Here is an 18550-nt window from a genome sequence, read left to right as displayed (position 1 = left end):
ATATATATATATATATATATATATATATACATTGTTAATAGATTTGTGCTATATTTTGGAGACTTAAGCCGAACCTCCAAAGTTGACACCACACCTCATCATCTTTAACCATCTCCCAACTGATCCATAAATCGCCAACCAAATTGTGATCGTATCAGCCAAGGATAAAAGGAGGATGATCATCATAACGAGACTGAGTACTCTCTTGTCACAGTCTCGTTGTCGTTCGTCATCGGAAGATTTCCAACTACCAATAGAGTCTTCTTCATCAAATGACAGAGACGATAAAAATGCATCTTTTGTCTTCGTGGAGTTGGATGCTTTCTCCTTTATTCGAGTTTATGTCTTTCATTGTCCTTTATTCGAGTTTATGTCTTTCATTGTCCTTTATTCGAGATTATTTCTTTCATTGTTCTTTATTCGAGTTTATTTCTTTCATTCTCCTATATTCGAGTTTATGTCTTTCATTATCCTTTATTCGAGTTTATTTCTTTCATTGTCCTTTATTCTAATTTATGTCTTTCATCGTCCCTTATTTGGGTTTTTGCCTTTCTTTATTAGAGTTTATGTCTTTCATTGTCTTTTATTCGGGTTTATGTCTTTCATTATTCTTTATTTGAGTTTATTTCTTTCATTGTACTTTATTCGAGTTTATGTCTTTCATTATCCTTTATTCGAATTTATTTATTTCATTGTCCTTTATTCGAGTTTATGTCTTTCATTATCCTTTATTCGAGTTTATTTCTTTCATTGTCCTTTATTCTAATCTATGTCTTTCATCGTCCTTTATTTGGGTTTATGCCTTTCTTTATTTGAGTTTATGTCTTTCATTGTCCTTTATTTGGGTATATGTCTTTTATTAGACTTTATTCGAGTTTATTTCTTTCATTTTCCTTTATTCAAGTTTATGTCTTTCATTGTCCTCTATTCGAGTTTATGTCTTTCATTAGACTTTATTCGAATTTATTTCTTTCATTGTCCTTTATTCGAATTTATTTCTTTCATTGTCCTTTATTCGAGTTTATATCTTTCTTTAGACTTTATTCGAGTTTATTTCTTTCATTGTCCTTTATTCTAATTTATGTCTTTCATCGTCCTTTATTTGGGGTTATGCCTTTCTTTATTAGAGTTTATGTCTTTCATTGTCCTTTATTCGAGTTTATGTCTTTCATTAGACTTTATTCGAGTTTATGTCTTTCCTTGTCCTTTATTCGAGTTTATTTCTTTCAGTGTCCTTTATTCGAGTTTATGTCTTTCATTATCCTTTATTCGAATTTATTTCTTTCATTGTCCTTTATTCGAGTTTATGTCTTTCATTATCCTTTATTCAAGCTTATGCATTTCATTATCCTTTATTCCGGGTTTTGTCTTTCATTGTCCTTTATTCCAGTTTATGTCTTTCATTGTCCTTTATTCGGTTTATGACTTTCATTATCCTTTATTCAAGATTATGTCATTCATTATCCTTTATTCGGGTTTATGTCTTTCATTATCCTTTATTCGAGTTTATGTCTTTGATTATCCTTTATCAAAGTTCACGTCCTTCATTATCCTTTATTCTGGGTTACGTCTTTCATTATCCTTTATTCGAGTTTTTGCCTTTTATTATCCTTAATATGAGTTTGTGACTATCATTTTCATTTATTCAAGTCTATGTCTTTCATTATCCTTTATCCAAGTTTATGTCTTTCATTATCCTTTATTTAAGTGTATGTCTTTTATTTTCCTTTATTTGACTTTGTCTTTCGTTATCCTTTATTCAATTTGTCTCTCAGTATCGTTTATTCAAGTTTATGTCTTTCAGTATCCTTTATCCAAATTTATGTCTTTCATCATCGTTTATCAAAGTTTATGTCTTTCATTATCCTTTTCCAAGTTTATTATGTCTTTCATTATCCTTTATCCAAGTTTATGTATTTCATCATCTTTTATCCAAGTGTATGTCTATCACTATCCTTTATTCAAGTTTATGTCTTATATTATCCTTTATTTTTGAGTTAATGTCTTTCATTGTCCTTTATTCAAGTTTGTCTTTCATTGTCCTTTATTTAAGTTTGTCTTTCATTCTCCAATATCCAAGTTTATGTCTTTCATTATCCTTTATCCAAGTTTATGTCTTTTCGTTTTCCTTTATTCAAGTTTGTCTTTCATCTTTCATTCATCTACAAAACAAAGATATAAAGAGAATAGTCATTTTCTTTCAGCATGGAGAAATTCACGAGGTTTGAATAACACAGGAGCCCACACACAACGTAACTGCAAGGGGGAGTAGAAATAAAACTATACCTAGTCCGTCACGTTTTATTCCTTTAGGCGGTAATAAAAAGGAGAGAGAGAGAGAGAGAGAGAGAGAGAGAGAGAGAGAGAGAGAGAGAGAGAGAGAGAGAGAGAGAGAGAGCGCTGGAGGGGAGAGGATTAGCCTACGTCTTATATTTCTATGCCTTACCTTTTTTTACACGCGGGTGAGAGTATATACTAATTGGAATAAGAACTTCTTTCTATGTAAAGAGGAAACGCTAAAGAAAATATTTTGCGTTTCATTATTATTATTATTATTATTATTATTATTATTATTAGCTAAGCTACAACCCTCGTTCTAAAAGCAGATGCCCAAGGGCTTCAACAGGGAAAATAGTCCAGTGAGGAAAGTAAATAAGGAAATAGAAAAACCATATGAGAAATAATGAGCAAAGAATATAAAATATCTTAAGATCAGCAACAACGATAAAATAGATTTGTCATATATATACTACAAAAAGAGACGTATGTCAGCCTGTTCAACATAAAAAAAAAAAAAAAAAAAAAAAAAAAAAAAAAACGAATCAACTGCCTGATCACGATGATCATTACACAATCTGGTCACAGCTGGATAAAACTTCTGCAATGTGTTTCCCAAAAGTAAATTTGCAATCAAGAATCCCACCGAGAATTTCAAGTAGTTGTATATATTGTTAAAGAAACATTATCAATGAAGAGATCTGGATGTTGAGGAGCCACTGTCCTAGACCTATTTTCAAGCATACTTTGAGTTTTGTTGGAGTTCAATTAGACAAATCTGAATGCCGTAAAATATTCTTTTCCTGTCAAGCAATGCTAAATTTGCTGCCAGGTTTTGAATCATGTGTAAAACCCCTCTAGGAAATGCATCTGCGTTGAAAAAAGATTTAGAACCATTAGGAAGGTTTTACGATTCATACATGTAAATATATTGAATTCTTTTTACAATGGCACAAACAATGCAAGACTATTAATATGATTTTTTTTTTTGTAGTCATATGATAGTTGGATTATGCATCGAAATGGTTTCTTCAGCAAAGGATGACAATTAGCTGACAATTAGCTCATAGATAATTCAATGATATCGAAGGAACTTGGTGAATCTTAGATAAATGTCTACAGGAAGTATGCAATAATCAAGAAATGATGAAGAGGAAAGGGAACATGAGAAAAAAGTATTCAGTTTAAAACTGATTGAAAAATATTATGCAAATTACCATCAGCATAATTCACTGCGTCCTATCTAGTGTATAGTATATATATATATATATATATATATATATATATATATATATATATATATATATACACACATATATATATATATATATATATATATATATATATATACATATATATATACACATATACATCTATATAAATCTATATATATATGTATATATATACATATACATCTATATACATCTCTCTCTCTCTCTCTCTCTCTCTCTCTCTCTCTCTCTCTCTCTCTCTCTCTCTCTCTCTCTCTCTCTATATATATATATATATATATATATGTACACATATACATCTATATAAATCTATATATATATATATATATATATATACATATACATCTATATACATCTATATATATATATATATATATATATATATATATATATATATATATTTATATATATATAAATATATATAGATTAGAGGATATTCTGACAATATGTAAAAAAAAAAGAAATGGACGTGGGTAGGACATATAATGAGAATGGCAGATATTAGATGGACATTATGAATAACAGAATGGGTCCCTAGAGATTGCAAAAGAAGCAGGGGAAGGAAGAGAAGACGATGGATTGACGAGATAACGAATTTTGCGGATATAAACAGGTATAGAAAGACCATAAACAGAAGCAAGTGGAAGGACATGTCTAAGGCGTTTGTCCTGCAAAGGTCTAGTTACAGCTGATGATGATGATGATGATAATATACTTACACAAACGCATACATGTATAGATAGATACATATACACATGTAAACTGTATATACAGTATATATATATATATATATATATATATATATATATATATATATATATATATATATTTATATATACATATATGATTTTTACGCATATATATATATATATATATATATGTATATATATATATATATATATATATATATGTATATATATATATATATATATATATATATATATATATATATATATATATATATATATATGAAACGACGTAGATGCTTTAGTTGTACGAATCTAGTAGACCACGAAAAACTTCTACCACCGGTAATTGGGGCAGGAATTTTTACCGGTCAACGCTGAGTCACACATCCCAATTAAAGACCGGCCTGGTAAGAAGAAGAAGAAGAAGAAGAAGAAGAAGAAGAAGAAGAAATGAATTTTGGATGGAACCACCACCTGCCGATACGCCTGCCATCTGGGACACTTCAAGGAAGGTAAGAAGAATGGCTCCCGTAAGCAGAAGTAAGATGATATGATCACGGACAGATAATTTCTTGTTTTGTCAAACAAAGCGCGATAATTACTGCCGTAGAAGATACCATCCGTTAGGGATTAGTCTGAATGAAGAAAGGGAATGGAAAAAGAATTTTAAGGATACAAATATTATATCATTTTTGGAATACAATGACGATTTAATTCAACACTGAACGCATTGGAGGATGTGCCAGATTTTTCTTACTATATTTCATTTCCAACAAGAATTATTTATTCATTATTAGTAGTCTCCAATGAAGGGAGGTTGTAGGAAAGAGAAAACACACACACATACACACACACACTTGAATAAAAAAAACCAGTGTAGATGCTTGAAGTCATAACTGGAACACTGATTGAAGCTTTTTATGTTCTTTAGTTTCAAAAAAATTTAAAAATCTGTGTTAGGTTGAAGTGAATATTTCTATAAAATGATTCTCTGTACTCTAATTCATTATAATGAACAAATGTATTTATCTCATCATTTGCATTCTTAATTCTGAGATACACTTGTTCATTAATCATGGTCTCTGGATTTATTGGAAAGTATAACCAATGCATGTACTGTATATATATATATATATATATATATATATATATATATATATATATATATATATATATATATATGTATATATATATGTATATATATAAATATGATGTATATATATATATGTATATATATATATATATATATATATATATATATATATATATATATCATTACTTGCTAAGGTACAACCCTAGCTGGAAAAGTAGGATACTATACGCCTAAGGGCTCCAACAGGGAAAATAGCCCAGTGAGGAAAGTCAATAAAGAAATAAACTACAAGAGAAGTTTAAGAACAATAATAACGGAAAACAAATCTTTCATATTTAAACTATAAAAACTTCTAAATAACAAGAGGATAAAAACTTGAAAATAAAAAGAGGAAGAGAAACAAGATAGAAGAGTGTGCCGGAGTGTACCCTCAAGCAAGAGATCTCTACCCCAAGACTGTGGAAGACCATGGTACAAAGGCTATGGCACTACCCAAGACTAGAGAACAATGCTTTGATTTTGGAGTATCCTCTTAGAAGAGCTGTTTACAATAGCTAAAGAGTCTTCAACCCATACCTAGAGATAAGTGGCCACTGAACAATGACAGTGTAGTAACCCATTGGGTGAAGAAGAATTGTTTGGTAATCTAAGTGTTGTCAGATGTATGAGGACAGAGTAGAATATGTAAAGAATATGCCAGACTATTCTGTGTATGTGTAGGGAAAGGGAAAATGAACCGTAACCAGAGAGAAGGATCCAATGTAGTACTCTCTGGCCAGTCAAAGAATCCCATAACACTCTAGTGGTAGTATCTCAACGGGTAGCTGGTGTCCTTGCCAATCTACTAAATACAAATATAATTTTATATAGTATATACAGTATATACATATATATATGTATATATATATATATATATATATATATATATATATATATATACATATACTGTATAAATATATAAGACATTTAAACATATGTATGTATATCTGTATATACTTTTACATACACTTACACACACACGACCATATATATATATATATATATATATATATATATATATATATATATATATGTATATATATATATATATATACAGTATATAAAGCCATATTTATATAATACCTTCTCTCTCTCTCTCTCTCTCTCTCTCTCTCTCTCTCTCTCTCTCTCTCTCTCTCTCTCTCTCTCTCTTTTTAAAGAACTCCACCAACTCTTAACAAGAACACAACAAACATTAATGAGAGAAAAAAAGTTTTCGAAAGTTATACATCTTAACTTAAACAAGTTCATATCAAGAATAAAATATTGCCTTTGATAAGAATACTTATTCAAAAAGTTATTTGAACTTATGCCAGAATCATAAAAAAAAACCAGAGGAGGCGTTTCATATGAGAAAAAGTCTTCTTAATGTAAATCAGCTCACATCCAAGTTTTAGAGCCAGGAATGTGATTAATATTCCGGGCGTCTCAAAATACTGGCGGAAAATTTTGGTGAGAAATGATAAAACATTGGTTTACTCTCTTTTAGATTAGCATGAATGTGGAACTCAACATAGGACACCAGTTTTCTTTTGCTCGACATAATTAATTAGTAAGATTAGCTAACAAGTTTGTCACATGATTTTTTTCGTGCCTCTAAAGAAATGTGTTTTTCAAGACTACTGGAGTGGTCTACTTCGCTGCATATTTCTAGGGCAGGGATATGTGTCCATTATCATTTACATCTTTAAGTATATAAGATCAAATGAATTAATATTTTCATACGGAATTCGAATTGGAAAAAAGAAAAAGTCATTTTAGTAAGATTAGCTAACAATTTGTCATAAGATTTTTTTTTCTTTTCATACCTCTAAAGAAATGTGTTTTTTTTTTTCAAGCCTACTTGAGGGCTCTACTTCGCTGCATATTTCTAGGGCAGGGATATTTGTCCATTATCATTTACATCTTCATGTTTATAAGATCAAATGAATTAATATTTTCATACGGAATTCAAATTCAAAATGAGAAAAAGTTATTTACCTCAAAACCTCTTTGACGATTATTTCGAAATACTGTAATCATGGATAATGAATACTATAAACACAAAAGCGTTTTCTTATTATGATAATAAAAATTCACAAAACATAAAATTGAGCTATTGTACTTGAAAGTTAATTTTTGATGAATGAGAATAGATATTGCATGTAGTCATAGGAAAGTGGCATCAATATAGAATAATATGTGTAAGATTTATAGACTTTATCACATACACTTCAAAAGTTGTGGTCAAGATAAAAGTTATAATTGACCCTTGGCCTCTAAATGGAAGACCTGGGCCTTCTACAGATTTATCAGATGATTATCCAACGTCAATTATGACGGTTATATTTGTTATCTCAAAAGTTATGGCCAGTGCTAAAACTTACGTTACATTTCATCTCTACGTTTACCCATTACGATCAACCTTACGCAGCACTCCAGTTGAATTAGGCCTAGTGGATTCTATGGATAATGAAAGAGCTCAATCCTTTATAGCTTGAAGTTAAAACAAGGGTTAAATTCTCATTAGAATTTTCATCTCCTATAATTATGATCTTGAAGTATGATCTTAACCAAAACGTTCTCTATTGCGTTACAAACAATTCCTCGTATAAAGTTAATTGTGAAAACCTATTGTCAACCTGCAAGGTCAAACCATTTCGAGTAGAAAGTGATATGCAGACACCTAAAACGTTCACACACACACACACACACACACACACACACACACACATATATATATATATATATATATATATATATATATATATATATATATATATACACATATATATACTGTATTTATATAATGTGTTCGTATATCACTCAACATTACATGCACCGTTATTGTCAGAATACAGGTTATTTCATAAAACCCCTCTTCAAACATTCAACAATCCAGTAATAATGAAGAATATATCATATGGAGCTCCAAATATGGTTCAAAATCTATTTTAATGCAACGAGTAATTGTCCTTCATCGATCGAGTAATAAGTAGAGCCTCTTGCGAGCCGATGTAAAGGCTTTACTAAATTGTTGAGAAATCCTATGCGAGATACCGAAAACTAACCAATCAGCGCATTTGTTTACATCGCTTCCGAACCAATCAGCAGTAGCGTCTAGGGCACGCTTCCGTGGAAAGTTTTATTATTTAGTGCTGTGCTAAGATTCTGCTTAATTATTCGCATTTATTCGGTGTTATTCTCATCATTGGTCATTAACCTTGCTCTCTTGAATAACTCAATTGAAGGACTTAACATTGAGGTTAGTAAGATCGCTGTAACATCTGCAAATGCAGGGAAAAAGAAGGAAACCACCATGGCCGTTGGTGGTTTTTATGGGGAACTACTTTTTGTCTGACGTCACGTGATCTAATTTTGAAGTTAAGTTATTGTAGGCCTTGCCTTACTGTTAATTTAGGATATTGCAAAACACTAGTACATTCATTGGTGATGATAGGCGAGAAAATTGTGCTGTCTATATTGCGAAGCTGAAATCTGAATTCGGGCAGTCGTATGAAAGCTTTGGGAAAAATGTTCCACCCAAGAGAATTGGCCTCCCTTGCCGCTACAAAAACAATGCTTTAGTGTGTTCGACAAGGAGGCAAGTGATGATATTTTCAAGTGTTACTGGACTAGTGTATGAATAGAGCAATTGACAAGCGATAAAAAGACCAAGGGAGAGGATAGCAGGAAGAATTAGACTTAAACCTAAAATTCGCGTACTGTAGTAAGAGCTTTACTTTCCACTAGGCTGCGTTTCTCCCGATTCCCGGGATAACTTCCGTGATAATGAAGCCCTTTATGGAGAAGTTATCCGAGACTGTGACAGCCGTCAAGGGCATGAGAGGCCCAAAGTTCGGCATGAAGATTATCGGAAAGAGTGCATTACTATGTCCAAGAGGTCATTAATGAAGACAGGGAGGAAAACTCATTATCCTGATAGTGACTGCCTTTAACTACGATAAATCAATGCAGTACTGTGGCATTGCTAAGTCTTCGTCGTCATAGTGTTTCATCATTCCTCCTCCCCCCCCCCACTTCTCATTGAGGAATCCTGCCAAACTACAAGAACTTCTTATTTTGAGTGAGTACTATGACACTAGTTTTTCCCATTACATAGGCGAGACCTGTAACACAATGTTTTCCCATTGTCCTTTTCAATGTATTTTCATCCTTTTGCACTAATCACCATTATCATTTTTTTTTTATAATTCTCACTGACATTATATTGTAGATTAATGTGTAGAATTGTAGAAAGAAATCTTTGCATTTATACTTTTTGTAGGAAACTTTTTATTCCTTTTCTATCTACGAAATATTGCACAATTCAAGAAAACATATTTGGGATGTTTTGCTTAATAATTTTGAAGCATTAATAATAGAATAACGATATGGGGTAGGAGTTAGTGAGCATTTTTTATAATGATTAATTTCGTACTTTACAATTGTTTTTTTTGCCATTATTTTGTCGAGACTTCTAACATTATTTTTTCCATCATCCTTTTCCATGCATTTTATTTTTCTGCACTGATATATTTTTCAGGATTGTGATTATTGTTTAATTTTTTTTTAGTGTGTAGAATTATGTAGCAAATTTATGTAAGTTTTCTTTTTTCTTGTCTAGGAAATTTTTATGTATCTCTTTGTGTGGGTTGTGGCAAAACGTTTTTCATTTGCTACCAACGAAACATTTCATTAAAAAACATCTATATTGGGAATTTTAGTCATGAAAATCTTAAAACGTTATTAATAAGATAACAATATGGGTTTGGAGTTGGGGAGCATTTTTTTTTTATAATTATTACCGTAGTGCATTACAAAAATAGAGGGGTACTCAGTAGAGAGCTTGCCTTCACCATGCCAAGCAGTCTTATTTTGCTCTTAACTCCACTGCGTACTTGTAATTCGATGTATTTTATTAAAAATCTAATGGATTTGTCGTTAGGTCATAGCCCATATGTCTACCAATGTTTTGTTGAAATTGATTTACCCTAGTAGTTTTTGCGTAATGTTGTTCACGAACAAAAGCCAAGCAATCTGATTTTGCTCTTAATTCCACTGTGTACTTGTACTAAGATGTATTTTCTTCAAAATCTAAGGCATTAGTCCATAGGCCACAGACCACATGTCCTCTGGGTTTCATTGAAATTGGTTCAGTAGTCTTTGCGTAATGTTCTTCACAAAAAAAAAAAAAAAAAAAAAAAAACATTGAAATTATTTTCAAAGGGTTGCTGTATACTTGTACTTCGATGTATCTTCTTGAAAATCTAAAGCATTTGTCCATGAGTTTAACCCCACATGTCCACCAAATTTCGTTGAAGTTGGTTCAGTAGTTTTTGCGTAATGTTCACAAATAAAGAATTAACATTGCTATTATTTTCAAAGTACTGTATACACGTTCACGAACAGAAGCCAAATAATCTGATTTTGCTCTTAATTCCACTGCTTACTTGTACTAAGATGTATTTTCTTCAAAATCTAAAGCATTTGTCCTTATATCATAGCCCACATATCCTCTGGGTTTCATTGAAATTAGTTCAGTAGTTTTACTAAGTGTGTTTTTGCATAATGCTCACAAAAATTAACATTGCTATTTTTATTTTTCAAAGTACAGCTGTGTAATTATACTTCGATGTATTTTCTTCAAAATCTAAAGCATTTGTCCTTATGCCATAGCCCACATGTTCTCTGGGTTTCATTGAAATTGGTTCAATAGTTTATCCAGGTGTGTTTTTGCAAAATGTTCACAAAAATTAACATTGCTATTTTTTTTTTTAAAGTACTGCTGCGTAATTTTACTTAGATGTATTTTCATCAAAATCTAATGGATTTGTCCTTGGGGTCATACACCATATGTCTACCAAATTTTGTTGAAATTGGTTCTGTAAGTTTTGCATAATGTTGTTCACAAAAATTAACATTATGATTTTTATTTTCAAAGTACTCCTACATACTTGTACTTCGATGTATTTTCTCCAAAATCACATGCTCCAAGGTTTTGCGAAAGCCAAACTTCAAACCAGGGAATAGATGATAATGTTCAGCATACCTATTTACACGTTTTACCAAAACTCGTTCAAAAACTTTAGATAGAATAGGAGCTATAGAATGTAGAGTATGCGGTAATCAGCAGGGTTCTCTCTCTCTCTCTCTCTCTCTCTCTCTCTCTCTCTCTCTCTCTCTCTCTCTCTCTCTCTCTCTGTATATATATATATATATATATATATATATATATATATATATATATATATATATATTTATAAATATTTATAACTATTTATCAGTGTTTAAATGTGTGTATATGTATAGTATAGGCTATATGTATATATATGAATATATATATATATATATATATATATATATATATGTATATAAATCTGTATATTCACACACGCATACATAAAACATAAATAAATAAGCAAATATATATATATATATATATATATATATATATATATATATATATATATATATATATATATATATATCAGCCAGAAAGTTAAATTGATAAGAAATGATCGAGATATGCTTAGGCCTAATTGCACTTAAATTCTCAACTGTATTAATTTCATAGAAAATGGAAAATGATATCAGTTTCGGTTGCAACGCTTGAAAAACGTAGTTGCACAAATATTTTAGTCTCTGACCGACAGAGAACCATCGTCGACACTAGAATCCACACAAATGAAATTCATGTTGAAGCAGGCGTCCGAAAATGAATTTTCTCTCGTAGCACTAAAAAGGATATCCGAGGTATTAATGGTGGAGGTTTGTTTCAATGCCCAGTGATTTCGAAGTTTAATCTTGAATCTCGACGAGAAACGAATTAAATTGAAACATAAGAAAAAAAATCGTCCTAAATGAAGATTATTTTTATGCGCGAGGTAAAAAATATGTTTTCAGAGCCTTGTATTCCATATTGCAATTCTATTGGCTTAATTTCCGTTGCTTTCTGATTAATGGCTATCATAGGAGGAAAAGAATAATGCAAAATGAGGACGAAGAAATTCCTAGACATTTCTCTTACTACACGGTGTTAACATTTCCTGTGGTTATATTGGATAGCGTATACCTGTGAATGTGATATGGACTTGAAGTTGAACATTCATTCGGCTAAATGGAGAAATGTTAGGGCGAAAGTTCCCAACAAATGAGAAGAAATGTTGAGGGAGAGGGAATGATGAATGGGGTGTGATAGGGAAGGGGAAATGTGGCATGAGAGGTAAGGAGAAATGTGGCATGAGAGGGAAGGAGAAATGTGGCATGAGAGGGATGGGGAAATGTGGCATGAGAGGTAAGGAGAAATGTGGCATGAGAGGGAAGGAGAAATGTGGCATGAGAGGGATGGGGAAATGTGGCATGAGAGGTAAGGAGAAATGTGGCATGAGAGGGAAGGAGAAATGTGGCATGAGAGGGATGGGGAAATGTGGCATGAGAGGTAAGGAGAAATGTGGCATGAGAGGGAAGGAGAAATGTGGCATGAGAGGGAAGGAGAAATGTGGCATGAGAGGTAAGGAGAAATGTGGCATGAGAGGGAAGGAGAAATGTGGCATGAGAGGGAGGGGGAAATGGGGTATGAGAGGGAAGGAGAAATGTGGCATGATAGGGAAGGGGAAATTTGGTATGAGAAGGAAGAGGAAATGTGGCATGAGAGGGTAGAAGAAATGTGGCATGAGAGGGAGGGGGAAATGTGGCATGAGAGGGAGGGGGAAATGTGGCATGAGAGGGAGGGGGAAATGTGGCATGAGAGGGAGGGGGAAATGTGGCATGTAAGGGAAGGGGAAATGTGATATGAGAGGGAAGGAGAAATGTGGCATGATAGGGAAGAGGAAATGTGGCATGAGAGGGAAGGAGAAATGTGACATAAGAGGGAGGGGTAAATATGGCATGAGAAGGAAGGGGAAATGTGGTATGAGAGGGAAGGTGAAATGTGGCATGATAGGGAAGAGGAAATGTGGGATGATAGGGAAGGGGAAATGTGGCATGAGAGTGAAGGAAGAATGTGGCATGATAAGGAAGGGGAAATCAGGCATGAGAGGGAAGGAGAAATGTGGCATGAGAGGGAAGAGGAAATGTGGCATGATAGGGAAGGGGAACTTTGTCATGAGAGGGAAGGAGAAATGTGGCATTATAGGGAAGGAGAAATGTGGCATGAGAGGGAAGGGGAAATTTGGCATGAGAGGGAAGGGGAATAAGGGTATGAGAGGGAAGAGGAAATGTGGCATGATAGCGCCGGGAAAATTTGGCGTGAGCGGGAAGGAGGAATGCGGCATGAGAGGGAAGATGAAATGTTGCATGATAGGGAAGGGTAAATTTGGCATGATATGGAAGGAGAAATATGGCATGAGAGGGGAGGGGAAATAGGGCATAAGAGGGAAGAGGAAATGTGGCATGTTAGGGAAGGGGAAATTTGGCATAAGAGGGAAGGGGAAATAGGGCATGAGAGGGAAGAGGAAATGTGGCATGATAGGGAAGGAGAAATGTGGCATAAGAGGGAAGGGGAAATAGGGCATAAGAGGGAAGAGGAAATGTGGCATGATAGGGAAGGGGAAATGTGGCATGAGAGGGGAGGGGAAATAGGGCATAAGAGGGATGAGGAAATGTGCCCCGTTAGGGAAGGGGAAATTTGGCATAAGAGGGAAGGGGAAATAGGACATGAGAGGGAATAGGAAATGTGGCATGATAGGGAAGGGGAAATGTGGCATGAGAGGGGAAGGGAAATAGGGCATAAGAGGGATGAGGAAATGTGGCATGATAGGGAAGGAGAAATGTGGCATAAGAGGGAAGGGGAAATAGGGCATAAGAGGGATGAGGAAATGTGGCATGATAGGGAAGGAGAAATGTGGCATAAGAGGGAAGGGGAAATAGGGCATGAGAGGGAAGAGGAAATGTGGCATGATATGGAAGGAGAAATGTGGCATGAGAGGGGAGGGGAAATAGGGCATAAGAGGGATGAGGAAATGTGGCATGATAGGGAAGGAGAAATGTGGCATAAGAGGGAAGGGGAAATAGGGCATGAGAGGGAAGAGGAAATGTGGCATGATATGGAAGGAGAAATGTGGCATAAGAGGGGAGGGGAAATAGGGCATAAGAGGGATGAGGAAATGTGGCATGATAGGGAAGGAGAAATGTGGCATAAGAGGGAAGGGGAAATAGGGCATGAGAGGGAAGAGGAAATGTGGCATGATATGGAAGGAGAAATGTGGCATGAGAGGGAAGGGGAAATAGGGCATAAGAGGGATGAGGAAATGTGGCATGATAGGGAAGGAGAAATGTGGCATAAGAGGGAAGGGGAAATAGGGCATAAGAGGGATGAGGAAATGTGGCATGATAGGGAAGGAGAAATGTGGCATAAGAGGGAAGGGGAAATAGGGCATGAGAGGGAAGAGGAAATGTGGCATGATATGGAAGGAGAAATGTGGCATGAGAGGGGAGGGGAAATAGGGCATAAGAGGGATGAGGAAATGTGGCATGATAGGGAAGGAGAAATGTGGCATAAGAGGGAAGGGGAAATAGGGCATGAGAGGGAAGAGGAAATGTGGCATGATATGGAAGGAGAAATGTGGCATGAGAGGGGAGGGGAAATAGGGCATAAGAGGGATGAGGAAATGTGGCATGATAGGGAAGGAGAAATGTGGCATAAGAGGGAAGGGGAAATAGGGCATAAGAGGGATGAGGAAATGTGGCATGATAGGGAAGGAGAAATGTGGCATAAGAGGGAAGGGGAAATAGGGCATGAGAGGGAAGAGGAAATGTGGCATGATATGGAAGGAGAAATGTGGCATGAGAGGGGAGGGGAAATAGGGCATAAGAGGGATGAGGAAATGTGGCATGATAGGGAAGGAGAAATGTGGCATAAGAGGGAAGGGGAAATAGGGCATGAGAGGGAAGAGGAAATGTGGCATGATATGGAAGGAGAAATGTGGCATGAGAGGGGAGGGGAAATAGGGCATAAGAGGGATGAGGAAATGTGGCATGATAGGGAAGGAGAAATGTGGCATAAGAGGGAAGGGGAAATAGGGCATGAGAGGGAAGAGGAAATGTGGCATGATATGGAAGGAGAAATGTGGCATGAGAGGGGAGGGGAAATAGGGCATAAGAGGGATGAGGAAATGTGGCATGATAGGGAAGGAGAAATGTGGCATAAGAGGGAAGGGGAAATAGGGCATGAGAGGGAAGAGGAAATGTGGCATGATATGGAAGGAGAAATGTGGCATGAGAGGGAAGGGGAAATAGGGCATAAGAGGGATGAGGAAATGTGGCATGATAGGGAAGGAGAAATGTGGCATAAGAGGGAAGGGGAAATAGGGCATGAGAGGGAAGAGGAAATGTGGCATGATATGGAAGGAGAAATGTGGCATGAGAGGGGAGGGGAAATAGGGCATAAGAGGGATGAGGAAATGTGGCATGATAGGGAAGGAGAAATGTGGCATAAGAGGGAAGGGGAAATAGGGCATGAGAGGGAAGAGGAAATGTGGCATGATATGGAAGGAGAAATGTGGCATAAGAGGGAAGGGGAAATAGGGCATAAGAGGGATGAGGAAATGTGGCATGATAGGGAAGGAGAAATGTGGCATAAGAGGGAAGGGGAAATAGGGCATGAGAGGGAAGAGGAAATGTGGCATGATATGGAAGGAGAAATGTGGCATGAGAGGGGAGGGGAAATAGGGCATAAGAGGGATGAGGAAATGTGGCATGATAGGGAAGGAGAAATGTGGCATAAGAGGGAAGGGGAAATAGGGCATGAGAGGGAAGAGGAAATGTGGCATGATATGGAAGGAGAAATGTGGCATGAGAGGGGAGGGGAAATAGGGCATAAGAGGGATGAGGAAATGTGGCATGATAGGGAAGGAGAAATGTGGCATAAGAGGGAAGGGGAAATAGGGCATGAGAGGGAAGAGGAAATGTGGCATGATATGGAAGGAGAAATGTGGCATGAGAGGGAAGGGGAAATAGGGCATAAGAGGGATGAGGAAATGTGGCATGATAGGGAAGGAGAAATGTGGCATAAGAGGGAAGGGGAAATAGGGCATGAGAGGGAAGAGGAAATGTGGCATGATATGGAAGGAGAAATGTGGCATGAGAGGGGAGGGGAAATAGGGCATAAGAGGGATGAGGAAATGTGGCATGATAGGGAAGGAGAAATGTGGCATAAGAGGGAAGGGGAAATAGGGCATGAGAGGGAAGAGGAAATGTGGCATGATATGGAAGGAGAAATGTGGCATAAGAGGGAAGGGGAAATAGGGCATAAGAGGGATGAGGAAATGTGGCATGATAGGGAAGGAGAAATGTGGCATAAGAGGGAAGGGGAAATAGGGCATGAGAGGGAAGAGGAAATGTGGCATGATATGGAAGGAGAAATGTGGCATGAGAGGGGAGGGGAAATAGGGCATAAGAGGGATGAGGAAATGTGGCATGATAGGGAAGGAGAAATGTGGCATAAGAGGGAAGGGGAAATAGGGCATGAGAGGGAAGAGGAAATGTGGCATGATATGGAAGGAGAAATGTGGCATGAGAGGGGAGGGGAAATAGGGCATAAGAGGGATGAGGAAATGTGGCATGATAGGGAAGGAGAAATGTGGCATAAGAGGGAAGGGGAAATAGGGCATGAGAGGGAAGAGGAAATGTGGCATGATATGGAAGGAGAAATGTGGCATGAGAGGGGAGGGGAAATAGGGCATAAGAGGGATGAGGAAATGTGGCATGATAGGGAAGGAGAAATGTGGCATAAGAGGGAAGGGGAAATAGGGCATGAGAGGGAAGAGGAAATGTGGCATGATATGGAAGGAGAAATGTGGCATGAGAGGGGAGGGGAAATAGGGCATAAAGGGAAGAAGAAATGTGGCATGTTAGGGAAGGGGAAATGTGTCATGAGAGGGAAGGAGAAATGTGGCATGAGAGTAGAGGGGAAATAGGGGATGAGAGGGAAGGAGAAATGTGGCATGAGAGGGAAGGAGAAATGTGGCATGAGAGGGAAGAGGAAATGTGTCATGAGAGGGAAGGAGAAATGTGGCATGAGAGTAGAGGGGAAATAGGGGATGAGAGGGAAGGGGAAATGTGGCATGAGAGGGAAGAGGAAATGTGGCATGAGAGGGAAGGAGAAATGTGGCATGAGAGTAGAGGGGAAATAGGGGATGAGAGGGAAGGGGAAATGTGGCATGAGAGGGAAGGGGAAATGGGGTATGAGAGGGAAGGAGAAATGTGGCATGAGAGGGAAGGAGAAATGTGGCATGAGAGTAGAGGGGAAATAGGGGATGAGAGGGAAGAGGAAATATGGCATGAGAGGGAAGGGGAAATGTGGCATGAGAGGGAAGAGGAAATGTGTCATGAGAGGGAAGGAGAAATGTGGCATGAGAGTAGAGGGGAAATAGGGGATGAGAGGGAAGGAGAAATGTGGCATGAGAGGGAAGGAGAAATGTGGCATGAGAGGGAAGAGGAAATGTGTCATGAGAGGGAAGGAGAAATGTGGCATGAGAGTAGAGGGGAAATAGGGGATGAGAGGGAAGGGGAAATGTGGCATGAGTGGGAAGGGGAAATAGGGCATGAGAGGGAAGGGGAAATGTGGCATGAGAGGGAAGGGGAAATATGATATGAGAGTTAAGGAGAAATGTGGCATGAGAGGGAAGGGGAAATAAATCATGAGAGGGAAATGAAATGTGCCATATGAGAGGGAGAGGGAGAAACGTGGCATGAGAGAGAGGGAGAAGTATGGCATTAGAGGGAAGGGGAAATGTGGCATGAAAGGGAAGGAAAAATGGGGCATGAGAGGGAAGGAGAAATGTGGCATGAGAGAGAGAGGGATAAATGTGGCATGAGAGGGAAGGAGAAATGTAGCATAATAGGGTAGTGGAAATGTGGCATGAGAGAGAGAGAGAGAGAGAGAGAGAGAGAGAGAGAGAGAGATAGATATGGCATGAGAGGGAAGGAGAAATGTAGCATGATAGGGTAGGGGAAATGAGAGAGAGAGAGAGAGAGAGAGAGAGAGAGATAAATGTGGCATGAGAGAAAGATGGATAATTGTGGCATGAGAGGGAAGGAGCATCATGGCATGAGAGAGAGGGAGAAATGTGTCATGAAAGGGGATTCTGGGAAGGGATGGAAGCGTTAGAAAATTTCTAATCTGAATATACATTCCAAGAAGAAAGGAAGTGTCATCGCAATCTTTGCTTAAGATTGCGATGATGCAGGAAGGGAGAAACCTTTTGAATAATTAATGGAAAACAGATATAACAGAAAAG

The 18550-nt window shown here is 36.6% G+C and overlaps 2 protein-coding genes and 1 pseudogene across 2 annotated transcripts; all 3 read left to right on the top strand.

The window, feature by feature from the left end:
* The first annotated feature begins 290 nt into the window (after positions 1–290).
* LOC137639389 (uncharacterized) lies at positions 291–9268 on the top strand (annotated as a pseudogene).
* A 3835-nt stretch (positions 9269–13103) lies between these two features.
* On the top strand, positions 13104–13676 carry LOC137639388 (antho-RFamide neuropeptides type 2-like). Its single transcript, XM_068371662.1, has one exon. The coding sequence runs from the start codon at positions 13104–13106 to the stop codon at positions 13674–13676; it is 573 nt and encodes a 190-aa protein (XP_068227763.1).
* Positions 13677–17247: 3571 nt separating this feature from the next.
* On the top strand, positions 17248–17901 carry LOC137639386 (golgin subfamily A member 6-like protein 25). The gene has a single exon (XM_068371661.1). The coding sequence runs from the start codon at positions 17248–17250 to the stop codon at positions 17899–17901; it is 654 nt and encodes a 217-aa protein (XP_068227762.1).
* The last annotated feature ends 649 nt before the right edge of the window (positions 17902–18550 follow it).

The sequence above is a fragment of the Palaemon carinicauda genome, chromosome 4, assembly GCF_036898095.1.
Source record: "Palaemon carinicauda isolate YSFRI2023 chromosome 4, ASM3689809v2, whole genome shotgun sequence".
Lineage (NCBI taxonomy): Eukaryota > Metazoa > Arthropoda > Malacostraca > Decapoda > Palaemonidae > Palaemon > Palaemon carinicauda.
The sequence above is the reverse complement of the archived record's forward strand: the minus strand, read 5'-3'. Positions and strand labels throughout refer to the sequence as shown.

What these genes read in the sequence shown, in the direction of transcription:
- LOC137639388 (XM_068371662.1), top strand. Translation starts at nt 13,104, where the DNA reads ATGAGAGGGAAGGAGAAATGTGGCATGATAGGGAAGAGGAAATGTGGC.
- LOC137639386 (XM_068371661.1), top strand. Translation starts at nt 17,248, where the DNA reads ATGTGGCATGAGAGGGAAGGAGAAATGTGGCATGAGAGGGAAGAGGAA.